This window comes from Rhinatrema bivittatum, chromosome 6, assembly GCF_901001135.1.
Source record: "Rhinatrema bivittatum chromosome 6, aRhiBiv1.1, whole genome shotgun sequence".
Lineage (NCBI taxonomy): Eukaryota > Metazoa > Chordata > Amphibia > Gymnophiona > Rhinatrematidae > Rhinatrema > Rhinatrema bivittatum.
In genome coordinates, this window is record NC_042620.1 from 259933278 (window position 1) to 259950683 (window position 17406).

At 46.4% G+C, this 17406-nt stretch overlaps 1 protein-coding gene across 6 annotated transcripts; it reads right to left on the reverse strand.

Moving 5' to 3' along the window:
* Window positions 1-464: 464 nt before the first annotated feature.
* Window positions 465-16654, reverse strand: LOC115094177 (dual specificity protein phosphatase 14-like). Of its 6 annotated transcripts, none has more exons than XM_029606955.1 (2): window positions 16519-16654; window positions 465-2147 (listed from the first exon to the last, which is right to left on the reverse strand). In XM_029606955.1, the coding sequence occupies exon 2, from the start codon at window positions 2025-2027 to the stop codon at window positions 1380-1382; it is 648 nt and encodes a 215-aa protein (XP_029462815.1). In that variant the 5' UTR covers window positions 2028-2147; window positions 16519-16654; the 3' UTR covers window positions 465-1379. The 6 variants fall into 6 exon arrangements, with proteins under 6 accessions (XP_029462815.1, XP_029462811.1, XP_029462812.1 ...); XM_029606951.1 differs by having other exon boundaries at window positions 465-2150; window positions 16519-16648; XM_029606952.1 differs by lacking the exon at window positions 16519-16654 and adding an exon at window positions 8398-8741.
* Window positions 16655-17406: the final 752 nt, after the last annotated feature.

Sequence of the window (17406 nt, forward strand, 5' to 3'; positions counted from 1 at the left end):
CGACATTTTCTCTCTGTTTTTTGTTCTTGGCTGAGGAGAAGTCCAGCCCCGCGTGCGCTCCCACGCGCGGAAAAACAGACTGAGAAGAGACTGTTTTTTTGCACAGGAAGGCATGCGCAGCCGCACAGAGCAAAACTCTGTGTTCTAAGAAGCTCCGCCTCCTGGGCCCTGATGGAAAGTTCCCATGACAGCATGGCTAATTCAGCCCTGCTATCAACGGGAAATTATGACTTCATCATGAAATCTGACCTCAGAGGACGAGACCACAGCACCTTTGTACACCTGAAATATGAATATAGCATGAACAGCTGAAGACTGCCCTTCAGTTCAGAGAAAGCAGCACCCTGAGACAACTAAAGCATGAACAACTGAAGAGTTCTTAAAAAAAGGAGACAGCAGCACCCAGATACACCCAAAGTATGAACTCAGCATGAATAGCTGAGTGAATGGAGGGGGATTCAGAATAAAGTATAGGAGGTGGACATCTTTATTGCAGCAAACCCATCATTCCATAAGGACTCCAGGGATGAAACATTTTGGCAAATCTTTTCAATGTGTAAGCTGCAAGATAAAGCATGGAAAAGTCTTAATGGCTAATGAAGGGATTAATTTACTGAATTTCATTTTTATTACCAGCACCTCACCCCTCCATCCTCTGCACTCTATAGGGGTGGGTGAGAAGATCACACTCCCAAAACTTTTAAAGAGCTCCTACAAGCCTCCTTTTCCTTTCACATTTGGAGGCCATTCTAAACCCTCTTTTCTATTTTATTAGTTTTAAAGTTCATTTTTTTCACTTTTTGACAAACCAAACAAAACATTTTATGGAATTATTGATGTATCAATTGTGAAGAACCCCATTACGCTGTCTGCAGTGGCTGGATACAGAGCTTTTTTCCTTCTCCCATTTTCTTTATGTGACACAGCATGAAGAAATTAAGGGAATTACAAGAAATATGTCACCCCTCCATCCCCATCACGAGCCAGCAAATGTATTTAAGTCTCAGAAAGGGGAAGTGTATGGGTGTTGAGATTAAAACAGTATCAGTAACATCCTAAACTTATCCATACATACAATTCCTTTCCCACAATTTTAGCATCTTTTTGTATTCACCTTTTTAGCCAGCTCATACATCGTGAAGTTATTTTATTCTTCAAATTCGCTGGAAGTGTTAGGTATAAGTTCAGCGTGTAGAAAGAGTAAACACAGGAACTGGGATAGGGGAATTGTAAGTTGTGGTAAGGATAACTACCTGTGAGTGTTCAACCCATGTTAAATTTGTTAGTTTTTATTTAGACGGATCTTTCCCGTAACTAATATTCTCTCTCTGTTTCATTGCTGTTGTGTATGTGTCCTCCCACTGGTCAGGCTTCCGCTCTTATCTGAAACCCCAGATAGGTACTAGGCTCCGAGCCTCCTTCTCATAGACATCCGGCACCAGCCCAATGGGCGAGGCCACCATCCTGACTGTGTTCTTGCCAAAGAGCTTCTTCTCATAGTCAATGAGCTGGCGCCAGAAGCCAACGTTAGGCCTGACCACTGGTCGGCGCATCTTCACCCACTCATGGGCATCCAGCAAGGACAGCCGGTGGTACTTCATCAGGTAGGCAATGCACAAAGAAGCTGAGCGGCTTACGCCTGCAACGCAGTGCACCAGGGTCCGCCCACTTTTCTTGCCTGTCTGATGGATGCGGTCAGCCACTGAATCGAAGTAGAGGGAGAGTGGGGCATGGGGCAGATCGGGCAGGGGCACCTTCACGTAATCCACATCCGGCCAGTTAGCATTGGGGATCTCTGTCGTGGCATTGATGATGCATGTGATGCCACGGGCAAAGACCAAGTGGCGGTTGGAGGCCGCGTTGCCACTGCACAGGTAAAGGCAAGGACTGATCTGAGCAATGCCCCCAAGGACAGAGAGTGGGGAGCCTACGCCAGGCTTGGAGGCCACTGCTGCCGTGGAAGGTGGGGGTGACCGCCGGAAAAAGCCATGGTTGCGGAAATTCATGGCGCCGTACTGCAGGGACATGTAAGAGAGGGCCCTAGGCAGGGTTCAAAGTTGTGGACTCTGGGATGTGAGAAGTGGTCCTGGTTTCTCTTCTCGGCTGTACTCACCAGAGCTGGAGGTTCTCTTGGGCGTTCCCAGAGACTGCTGAGGACAAGAAAGAAGAAGATATAAGAAAGAGGATGAAATTTCCATTTAATTAAGATCCAGTTCTCCCTAGTTCTCGTGCCCATCATAAATAAGTCTATAGCAAGGTATATTTGAATATTTCTGTGCTGGATAGATGAACAGATAGGTGGACAGATAAATAGATGATAGATGCATTTCATAAATTCAGTGCTAGGCTCTGTTGATATAGAAATTGAGAGATAATGTTTATGTAAGCACAGAAATTAATAAATACTATTCATGTATTAGTTCATGTAAACAGATATAGATAATGTACTATAGTTGATGAACTGATATTGTAGATTGATACAGTGAATAGATGCTATATTATCAATGGACTGATGGTGGAGATACACAGTAGAGTTATATTCATTATTTAATGCTAAAGAAAGGTGTCCTTCCCTGGCGTTTCAAGCTCCAGGCAAAGCAGATAAGCTTTGTCCTTTAAAGAAGCCTCACCACCACAACTCTCCATGCCCTCTCTCCAAGTGTCTCATTCTGAGTCCCAGACAGTGATAGCCGCAGCCCATGAGAAAGTGTATCTATAAAATGACTCTGGGCTTGAGACAGGACAGTTAGAAAGGGGCTAGCACAAGGGTAGGCAATTCCAGTCCTGGGCTGCCAAAAACAGGTCTGGTTTTCAGGACATCCACAATAAATATGCTGATATATTTGCATACAACAGAGGCAGTAAAAGCAAATATACCTTATGCATATTCATTGTGGTTATCCTGAAAACCACAGCTGTTGTGGCAAGCCAGGAATGTAGATGCCTATCCCTGGGTTAGCATTTTCCCCCAATCCCAAGCTGAAATCACAGTGGTATGTAGTGATCAATGCAGAAAGCAGAGAGAGAATGAGTCATTTAAAGAGATAAGGTGAGAAATTCAAAAAAATGGAGAGAGGAAAAAATATTTAAAAATATAGAGGAAAGGGAGATAGGTGGCATGGAAGACTACAGGAAGACTACAGAATAGTTATAGACATAACATATAGATAGTAAATAACATGCATACAACACACTATACTGTATACTTACAATGTACAGACTATGTAATATTTCAGACAGAAATATAGAAACAGAACCTGAGATGCAGAGAAAGCAAGAAGGGGGCAGAATTTCCTGAGACTTTTTTCCCCATTCTGTTTCTATGGGGGGGAAAAAGCTTAGTAAATCAGGCCCAGAGTGAGACACAAAGATAAAGAGAGCTAGAGCAGGTTATATGTGTGCACAGACAGATAAGAAAGGATGTTTACATAGATGCTGCATGCCATCATTCCTACCTACCCCTCTGTGCCTACGTCTCAAGGTCCCTTTGCCACTTAGCCCACCTCTGCACATTCCGCATGATGACTGGCTGCAGCCCCTCTTCTGCAGGGCTCCCCATCACCTTCTCCCACTTCACACTTTCTGGGCTCTTCAGCATCCCCCTACATGCAAGAGCAGGGGGCATCCTCCCCCTCCTTCATTCCTTTGCCGGTAAGTAGGAGCTAAATTAATCTTCTCTATAAAAATGCCTTTGCTGCAATCGGTACTCAGGAAGACAGGAGAGGGGTGAGAGTGAGGCAGAGCAGGGGCTTTGGAGACTGACCTTGCAGAAAGGAAAGAGAGAAGGAGAGCAGCGTTGCTACATCCTCTTAAAGGGACAGCACAACCAGTGGAAATTCAGCAGAAGGATTTCCTCGCTTTGTGGGATACAGCCAGGGTCCACAGCACTGTACATTGCCATTTGCACAATACCAAGATCCCTTCTTCAAAGAGCATGCATCCAGGGATTCAGTGGAGGGCGTATGCATCCAGGGATTCAGTTCATGTCATTAAGGAAGAGGCTGGGGTATTGGAGTGGGGGTGGTGCAATGCTGAATACTGGGGGTTGATAGCACAGCAAAAAGAGTCACCCTGCTTCCATTTATGATTCATCTCTGAGTCACAGTCTGTTAATTCATAGCACAGAAGAATGGGTGAAATAACTGGGGGAAGGTGTTGTACATGAACTGAGAAATCAGTAACCCTTTCAATCCCTTTCCAAATGTTCTCTTTATATTTTGACCCTTTCTAGTTGCTCCCTGCACATCCTGCCCCCTTCCACTCACCCCATGTTTGTTCTGCCTCTTTGCATAAGCCACTTTCCTTCCTTATACATATTATCTCTATTCATAATTCTGTCCTTTTCCATTCTCTCTTCACGTGCTTTGCCCCTTTCCACTCATTCCATGCATGCTTTGCTCCTTTTTCTTTTTTCACAACAAGCAAGAATACCTACTGTCAAGGGTTTTCTGTCTGTTCACACCCGGGTGCAGGTGCACATGTGTAGCTTTGGGCCCTTAGTCATGTGGCTGCACATGCAGCAGGTCAGGAAGTCAAAAACCCAAAGGGGGATGGGAGAAGCAAGAGTATCTGTGTCCTTGCTGTCACCTTTGGCATTGGTGGTCTCCAGTGCACTGTTTCAAGCATGCATTTTAACTTTTCTTAGGCTTCCAGCTCAATCAGAACCTGGGCTGGGATCTGGTACCATAAGGCATCATTCACAACTACCAATGGATTTCTTTCCGCTGTTTTATATCCCCTCCCAACTTTAGTCCAGAAATTGCAGCAACAGACCACAAGGACTCCTTCTAGACCTCTAATCATGGGCCCTAAATCCAGCCACTAGGTGTCACTGTTGAATGATGACTATGACTCCCTGTTCCCCTTTCTCTTTGCTCCCCGACCGACCTAGAGTATAGTACCCAAGCCAGGAATCTGAACCCATGTCCTGCCACATGATCCACCAGGCCATCCCATTCTGCCTCTTTTTTTCTTCTTCTCTGTACATTCTTTCCTCTTGTTTCTGGCACGTTGGCCCCTTTCTGCTCCCTTGCTGTTTACACTCTGCTCCTTTCCACATCCTTTTTGCATGCTTTGCCTCTTTTGAGGTACTCCTTGCACACTGCCCCATTCTGCAGACTCCCTTCACACTTTGTCCACTTCCATTTGCTTCCTGTAAACTCTGTCCCTTTCTGCTCACTCTTAACTTACTCTTCCCATTTCCATACATTCTCTGCACATCCTGCCCCTTTCAAAGTGCTCCCTGTAAGCTTCTCCATGTGTTCCCTGTTCACTATCCCTTACTCCCTGCATCCTATGACCTTTTCCACCCACTCCACTGCACGTTCTGCTCTTTCACACTTGCTCCCCGCACATTTTGCTCACTTTCTCTTGCTCCTTGTGAAATCTTTTCACTCACGTCCCTGTCTGTGCTCTTACTTCCTGTGTGCTCTGCCCTTTTCCTCTCACTCCCTAAGCACTCTGCCCCCCTTCTCAGATTCCCTGCACACTTTGCTCCTTTCACATTCATTCTCTGTTTTCTGCCTTTTCCTTCTTGCTCTCTGTGTGCTCTGCCCTTTCCTTTTGTTCCCTGCCCTCAGTTTCCCTCTTTTTCCCTGCATTATCTGCCTCTTTCCTTCTCACCTCTTCTGTGCTGTTTCCCTTTTCTCTCTCACTACTTGCTTGCTATAAGAATACAAGTAAATATGATTTGCCTCAATCAAGCCCAGTATCCTGTTTCCAACAGTGGCCAATCCAAATCACAAGTGGAGGAGTAACCTATTGGTTAGAGCAGTGGGTGGGAAACCACGGTTCAAATCCTGTGCTGCTCCGTGTGACCTTGGGCAAGTCACTTTACCCTCCACTGCCCCTGCCTAATGTACAAATTTAGGGGCCTATTTGTGTCTATGGGAAAAATGCTTAGATTTGTAAGCCCTCTGGGGAGGGAAATACCTACAGTACCTGAATGTAATCCACTTTGAAGTACCTGAGAAAGCAGAATATAAATCAAATCAAATCACAAGTTGATAGATTCCATGCTACTTATCCCTGGGATAAGCAGTGAATTTTCCCAAGTCCTCATTAATAATGGTTTATAGACTTTTCTTCCAGGAACTTGTCTAAACTTTTTTTTTTTTTTTTAAGGCCAGCTACACTAACAGCTTTCACTACATTCTCCGGCAATAAATTCCAGAGTTTAATTATGCGTTGAATAAAATAAAATATTTGTCTTAAATGTATCATCTAGTAACTTCATTGAATGTGTTATCTCCCTTTCCCACTCGCTCCCTGCATGCTCTGTCCTTTTCTTATTGCTCCTTGTGTGCTCGTCTTTCACACATTCTGCCTCCTTTCTCCCACTCCCTGTGCATTCTGCCCCTTTCCTACTTATTCTGTGAGCTCTGCCTTTTCCTGCTCACTCCCTGCATACTCTTTCCCTTTTCACTTGCTCCCTGCACTCAGTCCTTTTCCCCACTCACATACTCTGCCCTTTTCTGCTTGCGCCCTTTGTGCTCTGCCCATTTCCACTAACTCCCTAGGCATTTTTTCCCTTTCCCAATCACTTCCTCTATGCTTCGCTCCTTTCCCACTTGTTCTATATATTCTGCCCCAGCCACTTTTCACTCTGCCCTGTCTTCTCTCTTTGCAAACCCTGACCTTTTCTTCTCACTTCCTATGTGCTGTGTCCTTTTGTCTTGTTGCCAGCACTCCTCCACTTTCCCTCTTACCTACTTTGGCCCTTTTCCTTTCCTCTCTCTCACTTTCTGCTTGCTATTCCCCTTTCCTCTCACTTCCTGCCAGCTCTGGCCCCTTCCTTTCACTTCCAGCTCACTTTGCCCCTTTGCTCTCACTCCCTGCCCATTCTCTCACCTCTTACTTTTTCCTCTTGCTCCCTACCCCTTTCCTTTTGTCCAATCTACACCTTCCTTTTAACTTCCTGCTTGCTCTGCCCCTTTCCTTATTTGCCCACTCTACCCCTTTCCTTTCACTCTTTGCTGTTCTGCTCTTTCTTCTCAATTCCTGCCCACTCTGCCCCTTTGCTATCATATCCTGCCCACTCTGGGGCCGATGCAATATAGTGTACTTAACCATAGCGCACATCTTGATGCGTGGTTGGAAATGCATTTTGCATGCACTAGAATAACTCCCGATGCAGTAATGGGATTAGCTCATCCAAGCAAGCATGTAACTAATAGAGCTCATCACATGTAAATGCCATGTAGATGATACTATTAGCTATTATCCCAATGCAAAAAAATTGCCGTGCACCCAATGCACACTTTTTAGCACGGAAAATTTAATGCCAGCCCCGGAGCTAGCATTAAGTCTTACTGCGTGTCAAGGGCTCAACTAAAAAAAAAAACAAAAATACTGCTTTTCTGTGGTGCCTCCTACTTAGTATTGACGCGATACTAAATAGGAGGATCTACAGAATGCAACATCATAAAAAAATAAAAAGGCCCGACTTAAAAAAAAAAATTGCAGGGCACACAATATACATTACTCTCCAGGCCTTGTATACTGTATGTGTACATTGTGCCAGTAAATTAGCTGCCGCGGGATAAAATGGACACTAATATTGCACGCCCGTTTTCATAACCTGCAGCACACGTGTCATGGGTGCCCAATGCCAAGGGCATGCTAGGAATGCACAATTTATCCCTAGTGCTTCCTTTTTAGTATGGCAGATCATTCGACTATTGCATCGGGCGCCCAGGTGAGGAGGATGTGCGTGCGTTGAAAAAAAAAGAAAAAAAAAAAAGACACCCAGTTTAGATGCATTTTTTTTTGCTCATGATATTGCATCTGCCCCTCTGTCTCTCTTCTGTCATTCTGCTTCCTCTGTCCCTTTCCACTTGCTACCTGCCCACTCTGCCCACTTCCCTGCTTGCTCTGTCCCTTTGCCCACTATTTGCCCATTCTCTCTTTTCTTTCACTCTTTGCTGGTTCTGCCCCTTTTTTCCTCTCAATTCCTGCCCCTCTCCTTTCACTCTTTGCCTACTCTGCCTCCTTCCTCTCATATCTTGCTCACTCTATCCCTTTTTTTACTGCTCCTTTACTTTTTCCTCTTGCCCACTTCCTTTTGCTCCTTACCCAGGCTGCCCCTTTCCTTTCCCTTTCTGGCCCTTTTCTCATTCACTCCTTTCCCACTGTGCCCCGTTCCTCTTGCCCCTTTCCCTCCTGGCCTGCGCTGCTTCTTTCCTCTCATTCTTTGCCCCCTTTACCCCTGCCCTCTGTTTTCCTATCCATTCTGCCCCTTTCCTGCCCCTCTCTGCCCGCACACTGGCCTTTTTTTTTTTATATACTTCGCCCGTTGGTCTCCCTCCCTCCCCCCAGATACTGTGGCCGCGGCCGACAAGCCCTGCTGCACATGATAGGAAGTCGTCGTCGTCCCCCGCCCGCCCGCGTCGCCGGTACCTTTGCTTGGCTTCCAGAGCGTCCAAGGCATCACCAGAAAGAAACGGTTTGTTTTTTTTCGTTTTGTTTTTTTTAATGTTGAATGTTGGTTCTGTCTTTTTGCCAAGCCCGACCTCGTGCGGCTCCCCCGCCTCCTCTCTCTCTCTCTCTCTCTTTCCCTTCCCCGCAAATCCTCCGCTGGCTGAGATAAGGGAAGCCCCGCAAGCGGCCGGATGTTGTGGAGCTGAGCCCGGCACCGCTCTCTCCTCTTTCCTCTCTCACTGCATCTTTAAAGCGCTCCGGCCTGAGGCGGGGGGGGGGGGGGAGGAGGCTCCAGGCGTGGGAGGGTAACAATGAGTTGCCCTGGCGACGGTTGCAGGAGGCGGGGGGGGGGGGGAGGGGAGAGGGAGCGAGAAGAGCGGGGGTGGGACAGACAACGTGCTCTCCGCCCCCCCCCCCTCCAGCATCATCTTTCCACCCGCGCATGCGCATGCCCGCAGGGAGGGAGGAGACGCACCACTGCCACTTGTTATTATTCCTGGTCCCTTCTTTTAATACCGAATGTATTACTTTGGCAACCCATGGACATATTGTTATGTCAATAAAGTTTCCCTGAATTGAATCGAGAGAGAGAGAGAGAGAGAGAGAGAGAGAGGGAGAGAGCAACAGACAAGCCGAAAGCCTCCTTTCTCGCCTCTCTCCCAATTCCCCTGTGATGCCGCTCGCCGAGCTGCCAGGGAGGGAGGCAGAGATGCAGAGATGCAGGCACTTCCAGTTATGGAAGGAGATTCCTGTTACAGCTCACCCAGGAAAAGAGGTGCGCATGTGTCGGAGGCATGGTAGCAGACGCAAAAAGAGATTGAATTGGTATACATTTAAAACCTGTGTGTGTGACCGGTAGCACCAATGGGCAAGGCTTCAACCTTGGCTGTTGTCCATTCAGGCAGCTTACATAAACATTCGTAATTCAATTAGTTAAAAAAAAAATACAAAACAATAATCCATGATGCACTCTCATTTTTAGATGTATATTTTTGGTGTTTTTTTTTAAAGATAATTGATTCCTGAACCTCCTGAATTGTGAATACTACCTATGCAAACCGGCAAGATTTGTTGATTAATAATTATGAATGTTACTTATGTAAACCGCTGTGATCATTATATGGAACCACGATATATAAAATATCTAAATAAATAAATGTATATGAAAGATACGTGAATGGACAATAGTCTACGGTTGAATGAATGAATGAATGAATGAAAGAATGAATAAATAAATGGGAAAAACCACCTTGACCATTGCTACTGCTCACAAATTTATGCTAATTAAACCCTTTTTATGTCAGCTCACATAGGAAGATGCACAGTTATAGACACAGAATCAACATATGCATACATAGGCGTGCACACACACACACACACACACACACCTGTAAGCATAAACATACACACAAAGGTATACACTGTTAATCCTGCAGAAAAATGGATTATTGGTTTATTATTAAACTGACATAATCATTATCCATAGATGCTTTTGTACCTAAGCTTTCCAGATCACACAGATCACTGCTTCAGATGTCCAATATCATCCATGGATTGTGCTTATAACAGGATCGATGCTTCCATTAGGCGAGCTAGGCGGTCACCTAGAGTGTCGACCCTTAGGAATTGGGAAAATCATCACCTTGAGCCCCTGGCCACCTGGCCGAAGATAGAGGCTTTAGAAAGGCCATGGGTGGAACCCATCCCACCCACGGCCAAAGAAGAGGAAGAGAAAGGTCCTGGAGGGCCACGGGCGGAGCTCTTTCTACCCGCAGCCAAAGAAGGAGAAAGGACCAGAAGAACCAAGGGTAGAACTCATCCTGCCGTGGCTGAAGACAACTAAAAGTGAAGACCATGGGCAAAAACTCGGGAGAGCTGTGGGCGGAGCTCAGCCCATGGATGAAGGCAGGAGAGAGGGCTGGAATGAGAGAGCAAGGGAGACTGTGTGTGTGTGTGTGAGAGAAAGTGAGAAAAGAGAGTGGGGAAGAGAGAGAGAGCTTCTGTGTTTGCATATGAGGGAGAGCAAGAGGAAGCTACCAAAATGATAAGGGGAATGGAACAGCTACCAAAATGATAAGGGGAATGGAACAGCTCCCCTATGAGGAAAGACTAAAGAGGTTAGGACTTTTCAGCTTGGAGAAGAGATGGCTGAGGGGGGATATGATAGAGGTGTTTAAAATCATGAGAGGTCTAGAACGGGTAGATGTGAATCAGTTATTTACTCTTTCGGATAGTAGAAAGACTAGGGGGCACTCCATGAAGTTAGCATGGGGCACATTTAAAACTAATCGGAGAAAGTTCTTTTTTACTCAACGCACAATTAAACTCTGGAATTTGTTGCCAGAGAATGTGGTTAGTGCAGTTAGTATAGCTGTGTTTAAAAAAGGATTGGATAAGTTCTTGGAGGAGAAGTCCATTACCTGCTATTAAGTTCACTTAGAGAATAGCCACTGCCATTAGCAATGGTAACATGGAATAGACTTAGTTTTTGTGTACTTGCCAGGTTCTTATGGCCTGGATTGGCCACTGTTGGAAACAGGATGCTGGGCTTGATGGACCCTTGATCTGACCCAGTATGGCATTTTCTTATGTTCTTAAGCCTGTGAAGTTGTGTGTGGGAGTGAAAGAGAGGGAGCCTGTGAAATTGTGAATGTGTGTGGGAATGTGGGTCAGAGAGAGAGAGAGCTGGTGTGTGTGTGGGGGGGAGGAAACGAGAGATTGTGTATGTGTGGGAGTGAGAAGGCAAGGGAGTCTATATGTTTGCATATAAGAGGGAGCCTGTGAGGTTTGTGTGTGAGAGTCGGCGTGAGAGAGAGTGTCAAGATGTATGTGTATGTGAAAGAGTGTTTGTTTGCGTGAGAGAGAAATGGGTATGTGTGGGAGAGAAGAGAAAGTTTGTGCGTAACAGCATCCACTCCTCACCCCACCCGCTAACCCATGACAATCTCAGGGCATCTGGAAATCAAAAGTTCCCAGGTATGGAGAGCAGGGAATTTTTTTTAATCATTGTTAGTTTTAATCATTGGGTATTATTTGATGTGTCTGATATTTTTTAAATTTTTTTTTGGTGTTTGGAACAATTTTTTAAATTTGTATATGAGTTTTACATTATTGGATTTTATTCTGTTTCTCAGCTGTTTTTTAAGCGTTTTGTCTTTTTGTTAGTATAGTTTTACTATTATTGATGTTTTTTATTTCTTGATTTCATTTGATATTTTATGAGGAATGGTAATATTTCTGTTCTGCCTTTGTTGCGCTAGATACAGAATCTATCTTGTTGCGGTTTCCAGTTTAGTCTTTGCACGTTAGTATTGATACTTTTTGGTCTCTTTATTCTGTATTTGGTGATGATCTGTCTATGTTCTGCATGTTTAACCTGGGTGAAGTATTCTGCTAGCATGTATTTTCTGTGTAGGGATCTATGATAGCTTAGCTTGTTCTGCTTTCCTAATAGGAGGTGTATTGGTGTTTTACGGCAAGGTTAATATTTGCAGTGCTGCCTTTTCACAGGCAGGGTTGTTACTGTTTGAGTGCTGGCAGTTAAGGCTGTTTTGACATGGAAGGTTTACTATACTGGAATTCAGTTTACTCATGGCTTTCTGAGCATCAAGTTCACACACCCATCAGGCCAATAAAAAAAAAGTGCACGGGAAAACAGGCGCTCAATGTTGAGCGCCCACTTTCCTAACGCGCAATACTATATTTAAATGAGGGGTCACGCTAAAAAGGAGGCGTTAGGGACAATAGCACGCCCCTAGCACCTCCTTAGCAGTGGAAGACCAGGAGAGGTGGCTGTCAGCGAGTTTGGAAAACGGATGCTCAATTTTACGAGCGTCCGTTTTCCTAACCTGTGCATAGCCTTGGGCAATGCTAATTTCTGAGCATAAACTGTGCGGATCGGGTGCCCATTTTTTTTTCTGTATGCCGGGTGTATTTGCATGTGATGAGCGCTATTAGTTTCGAGGGGAGTGGACATGCATTTTGGCTGTGCTAAACATCTTACTGTATAAGGAGTAGTGGACGCGCGTCCAATACGTGCGTCCAACAGTGGGTAAAACAGTGCACTCAGCTGAGCGCACTTTACTGCATTGGCCTGAATATGCATTACAATAAGCCTAATGCTATATGGGTTCCAAGTGTCTTTTTTGCAGGGTTTTCTGTTTGGCTCACAGTAAAACTACATATTGGAACCCTGTGGAGGATACAATGTACCCAAGGAAGGGCAGTGATTCTTGCTCAAATTGGCATTTCTCAAGTTTCGCATAAAGTCGATTATCTCGCAGTTTCTGTAGCACTTGACGAACATCATGACGGTGCGTCTCCAAGTCCCTTGAATATATTAGTACATCGTCAAGGTAGACAATTACGGAGGTATGTAGCATCTCCCTTAGAACCTCGTTCATGAGGTTTTGAAAAACCGCCGGGGCATTGCAGAGACCGAAGGGCATGACCAGGTATTTGTAGTGGCCATCCCTTGTGTTAAATGCGGTTTTCCATTCTTTGCCTGGCCGAATCCTCACCAGGTTATAGGCCCCGCGGAGATCCAATTTTGTGAAGACTTTGGCACCCTGAAGTCTATCCAGGAGTTCCGGAATCAAGGGCAAAGGGTACCGGTCACGGCGGGTAATGCTGTTCAGGCCATGGTAATCTATGTAAGGTCAGAGGGAGTCGTCCTTCTTAGTTACAAAGAAGAACCCCTGCTCCAGCCGGGGATTTGGATGGTCAAATGAATCCCCGGTCCAGGTTCTCCTGGATATATGCGAACATGGCCTGTGTCTCGGGGAGTGACAATGGGTACACCTGTCCTCGTGGCAGCGTGGTACCCGGAAGCAAGTTAATTGCACAGTTGAAAGGGTGGTGCTCCAGGAGGATCTTGGCTTTCTCCTTGGAGAAGACATCGAGGTAGTCCTGATAGTGGGGCGGCAATGCCAACAAAGTCGTCAGGAGAGGTATCTGTGGTCGACGAACAGCTGTCAAACAGGAGTCGAAGCATGAAAGCCCCCAGGATGCCACCTGGAGGGTCTCCCAACAGATTACGGGAGAGTGCTTCTGCAGCCAAGGTAGCCCCAGGATGACCGGATGCATGGACTTTTCCAGGATGAGGAACGAAATTTCCTCCACATGCAGGATACCAGTGCATAGCGTGAGAGGCTTGGTACGAATAGAGATGGTACCTGGAAGGAGTCTCCCTTGAATGGAAGACACACGGAGGGGGGGCCTTTGGGGTTGGACCCCAATCTGGAGTTGTTGGACTAAGTCTTTGAGGATGAAGTTTCCCCCGGCTCCGGAGTCAACCAGAGCTAGTGTATCGAACTCCCCTTCGGGAAGAAGTAGGGTCACCGGGACAGTACACGGGGAGGCAGAAGTGGTGTGACCTAGGGTTAGCTCCCCGACTGTCCCTAAGTCCGAGGGTTTCCCGGTCATTCGCTACAGCGGGCAAGGAAATGCGCCTTGCCAGCACAGTACAGGCACAGACCCTGGGACCGACGTCTTTTCCTCTCCTCTTGAGAAATTGGGCCCCGACCCACCTGCATGGGCTCTGCATCTTGAGCCCCCGGAGAGGCAGAAGGGGAGTGCCTGTTCCGGGAAGGTGTGGTTCCAAAGTTCCCAGGTCTCTGAGCAGGCTTCCTCTCCCGGAACCGGCGTTGGATGCAGCGGTCTACGCGACCCGCCAGATCGATGAGATCCCTGGCCGCCAGCTCATCCTGATATTTCGGGAGAGGTCCTCCAGAAATATGCTGTGCAGGCTGTCACTACCCCAATTCAACTCGGTGGCTAGGGTCTGAAACTCTACCGCGTACTCGGAGAGAGGGTGCTTGCCCTGGCATAGCTGCAATAATTCCGAGGCAGCCGTGGGCCTGCGGGACGGTTCGTCAAAGATCCATCGGAAGGAGGTGACGAATTGTACCAGGTTGGCTAGACGGGGGTCCTGATGCTCCCACAGGGAGATAATATAGCTTGTTTTGATCCGATCTGTGGGAAACTGAGCAGGCAGTAGGTTGAAGCGGACATAACATTGATTCAAGAATCCTCAACATGACCTCACGTCCCCTGAATAGCACGAGGGTGCTGGCATCTGAATGGGCGCGGCTGGTCCAGTATTGGGCACAACTCCAGCTACCAGGGAACTGGAAGTGGCGGCTCCATCGACGCAGTCGGCTAACCTCTGCACGGTTGCCATCAGGGAATCGAGGCAAGTTTGTTGCTGTTGCAACTTCTGTGCAATACCCAGGATGGCTTGCAAGCCCACGAGATCCGCCGGGTCCATGGCCTTGCAAACTGTTACAGTCGTGGACCCTTGGGCCAGCTGAGACTGCAGGTGTTGTACCATGGGGGCCCACAGTGAGCGTTGCAGCCGGGAGGCGGTGCTGAAGAGAGACTCTGAGGGAGGCTTCACCACTGGAAGACTGAGGTCCCCCCAGGAGGAGCCCGTAGGGACCCAGACCTCTTGGACTTAGGTGGGACCCTATGCGACCAAGGATCCAGGAGCGGCCGAAGAGATGGTCGATGAGGACTGCAGGGCCCAGGAAGCTGGAAGAGTCTTCACCCTCGGAAGCCCACGGCTCCCCCGGGAGGAGCCCGTGAGAGCCCGAGCCGCTGAGACTTAGGAGAATCCTCTGGGCCAGCAAGAATCAGATACCTGTGGAGACGGAAATCAGTCCAAGAACGAAGCTGGGTCAGGAGCCAGTAGTCAGAGGTCCGAAGCCAAAGCCAGGGGTGGAAGCTGGAATCAGAGTCATAGGACGGAGCCGGGTCAGAAGCCAGAAGTCAGAAGTCCGAAACCAAAACCAGGGGCGGAAGCTGAAGACGGAGTCAATGGATGAAGCCGAGTCAGAAGCCAAAAGTCTGAAGAGAAGATCCAAGATCAAAAGCAGCAACTAGAAACTCAGGGACTGAGTGAACCTCGTTGCAAGGCGAGGTTTAGGCCCAGCTGCAGGGTTTAAATACCCTGCAGCATCTGACCTCATCCGAAGGCGTCCACCGAGATTTCCCGCGCTGGCCCCTTTAAAGCTCCAGCCCCCGGGCGCGCGCGCACCTAAGGGGCGGGGCCAAGCGTGTCGGTTCGGCGGCGTCTCCCTCGCGCAGGGAGAGCCACAGCAGGAGGCTGATCAGGCCTACATGGCCGCGGGGACGTTCGTGCGGGCCGGCCCCGAGGTAGGAGGAGGGCCTGGTCCCGTAACAATCCAGGGATACATGATTGTTAGAAAATGAAAAATATGTCTTTCTATATCTAAAGAATGTGTATTTCTATATTTCTGTGGTCAGGGTGAGAGATAACATGTGCCCACTGCCGCTAATCCATGTAAATCTGAGGGGAGGGACAGCATTATCACAGAAATACAAAGCTGTAGTGTTTTAAATGCAAAATGTTATTATAGCAATGCCACGCTATAGTGTAGCAAAGCGTGTACCATAGGAATATCATACATCTACTTGGTTAACATGACTTACAAATGGTATATAACATTTTAATACATATAAAATATATATATACTATAGTGTGCCAAATCAGCATATTACTAAATGAATGTACATGCCAGATCTGTGGGTGCAATGGGACTTGAGCACCCCTAATATTGAGCAAACTTCTTCACTGTGACCAGGGAGAGATCATTTGTGTTGCGTTTTGCAACCCCAATTGTTTTGAAAAGTGGGCTCCTATGCATAAGAATACCATAGTATAGTGTGCCAAATCCAGAGCATTATCACAGAAATACTATGCTATAGTGGGCCAAATCCAAAGCATGATTTTAGGAATACAAAACTATAATGTACAAAATTCAGGGTATTACAGCCGGAATAACACACAATAGTGTACCTAATCTGGAGAGTGAAAGGACAACAGATGAGAGACAGACAGACAATAAGAAAGAGAGAGAGGCAAAAGACTAGATAGATGGACTAATGGTGAAATATATATGGACAAAGGAAATTTCCCTTAAAGCAAAACAAAAATATTAACATGAAAAGAACAAAAGTAAAAGCTTTTATCTAAGATGTGAAGTTATTTCTTATAAATATCCTTTTCCTTTGGGGAGAGGATGATAGGGCCATAACGATGCCTTTGTCTCCCTCCCCTGCACCAAAGGTACTTCTTACCGTATAATATGTTGGTCAATGGGTTGGGGTTGTTTTGAGTAGGGAGGAGGCTTCGACCAATGGGGATGCAGCAAGGATCTTTCTCATTATAGGAAACTGTCTTCCTGCTGCCATCTCTTCGTCCTCCACCTCCTCCTTCTCCTCCAGACGTGAGGTCGTGGTCCCCTGCCTGTGACATCACAGCCGTTCCCACGGCAACAGGGCATGATGTCGCTAGAGGCTGTGCGTGTGTGTGTGTGTGTGTGTGTGTGAGAGAGAGAGACTGCTATTTACAGAAAGCAAGGAGGGAAGGAGGGAGATACACACAGACACAAAGAAACAGAGACTGAAAGAAAGAGTTCAGAACGAGGAAACAAGCTCAGAAAAGCAAAGGAAGAAAATAGTTTATTTTCAATTTTAGGATATGTGACTATTAAAAGTATTACATTTTTTTTTTTTCTTCTGTTCAAGTTTTGAATTTTCTTTCTTGTGCTTTTCAACACATCTGAAAAGCACTTAATGCGGTGGTTCAATCCATCCAACTGTCTGGAAGCAAGGTAACATTTGTTAAAATGGCCCAATCAGGTTTAAACTTTATATGAAGGCCCACCCAGCAGCAACTGAAACTGACCAGAACCTGCTCAGTGGAAAGCTTAAAAGCGCTACAAAACCTTGCATATGTAAAGTTTTGACTACCTTGTTTTAATTAATATTTATAATGTGTACTGCTCCACTTAGCTTTATTTCCTGCATTGTGATGGAGGCTGAGATTTCTTTTAAGCTTAAGTAGGTGTAAAAGGCAACAAACAATTTGTGAAACCTTTTTATTTGTGCTAACATAATATATAGTTGTAACTAGCTTTTGAGAGCTGCTCCCTTCATCAGGTCAATGCAAAGTAGAATATAAAG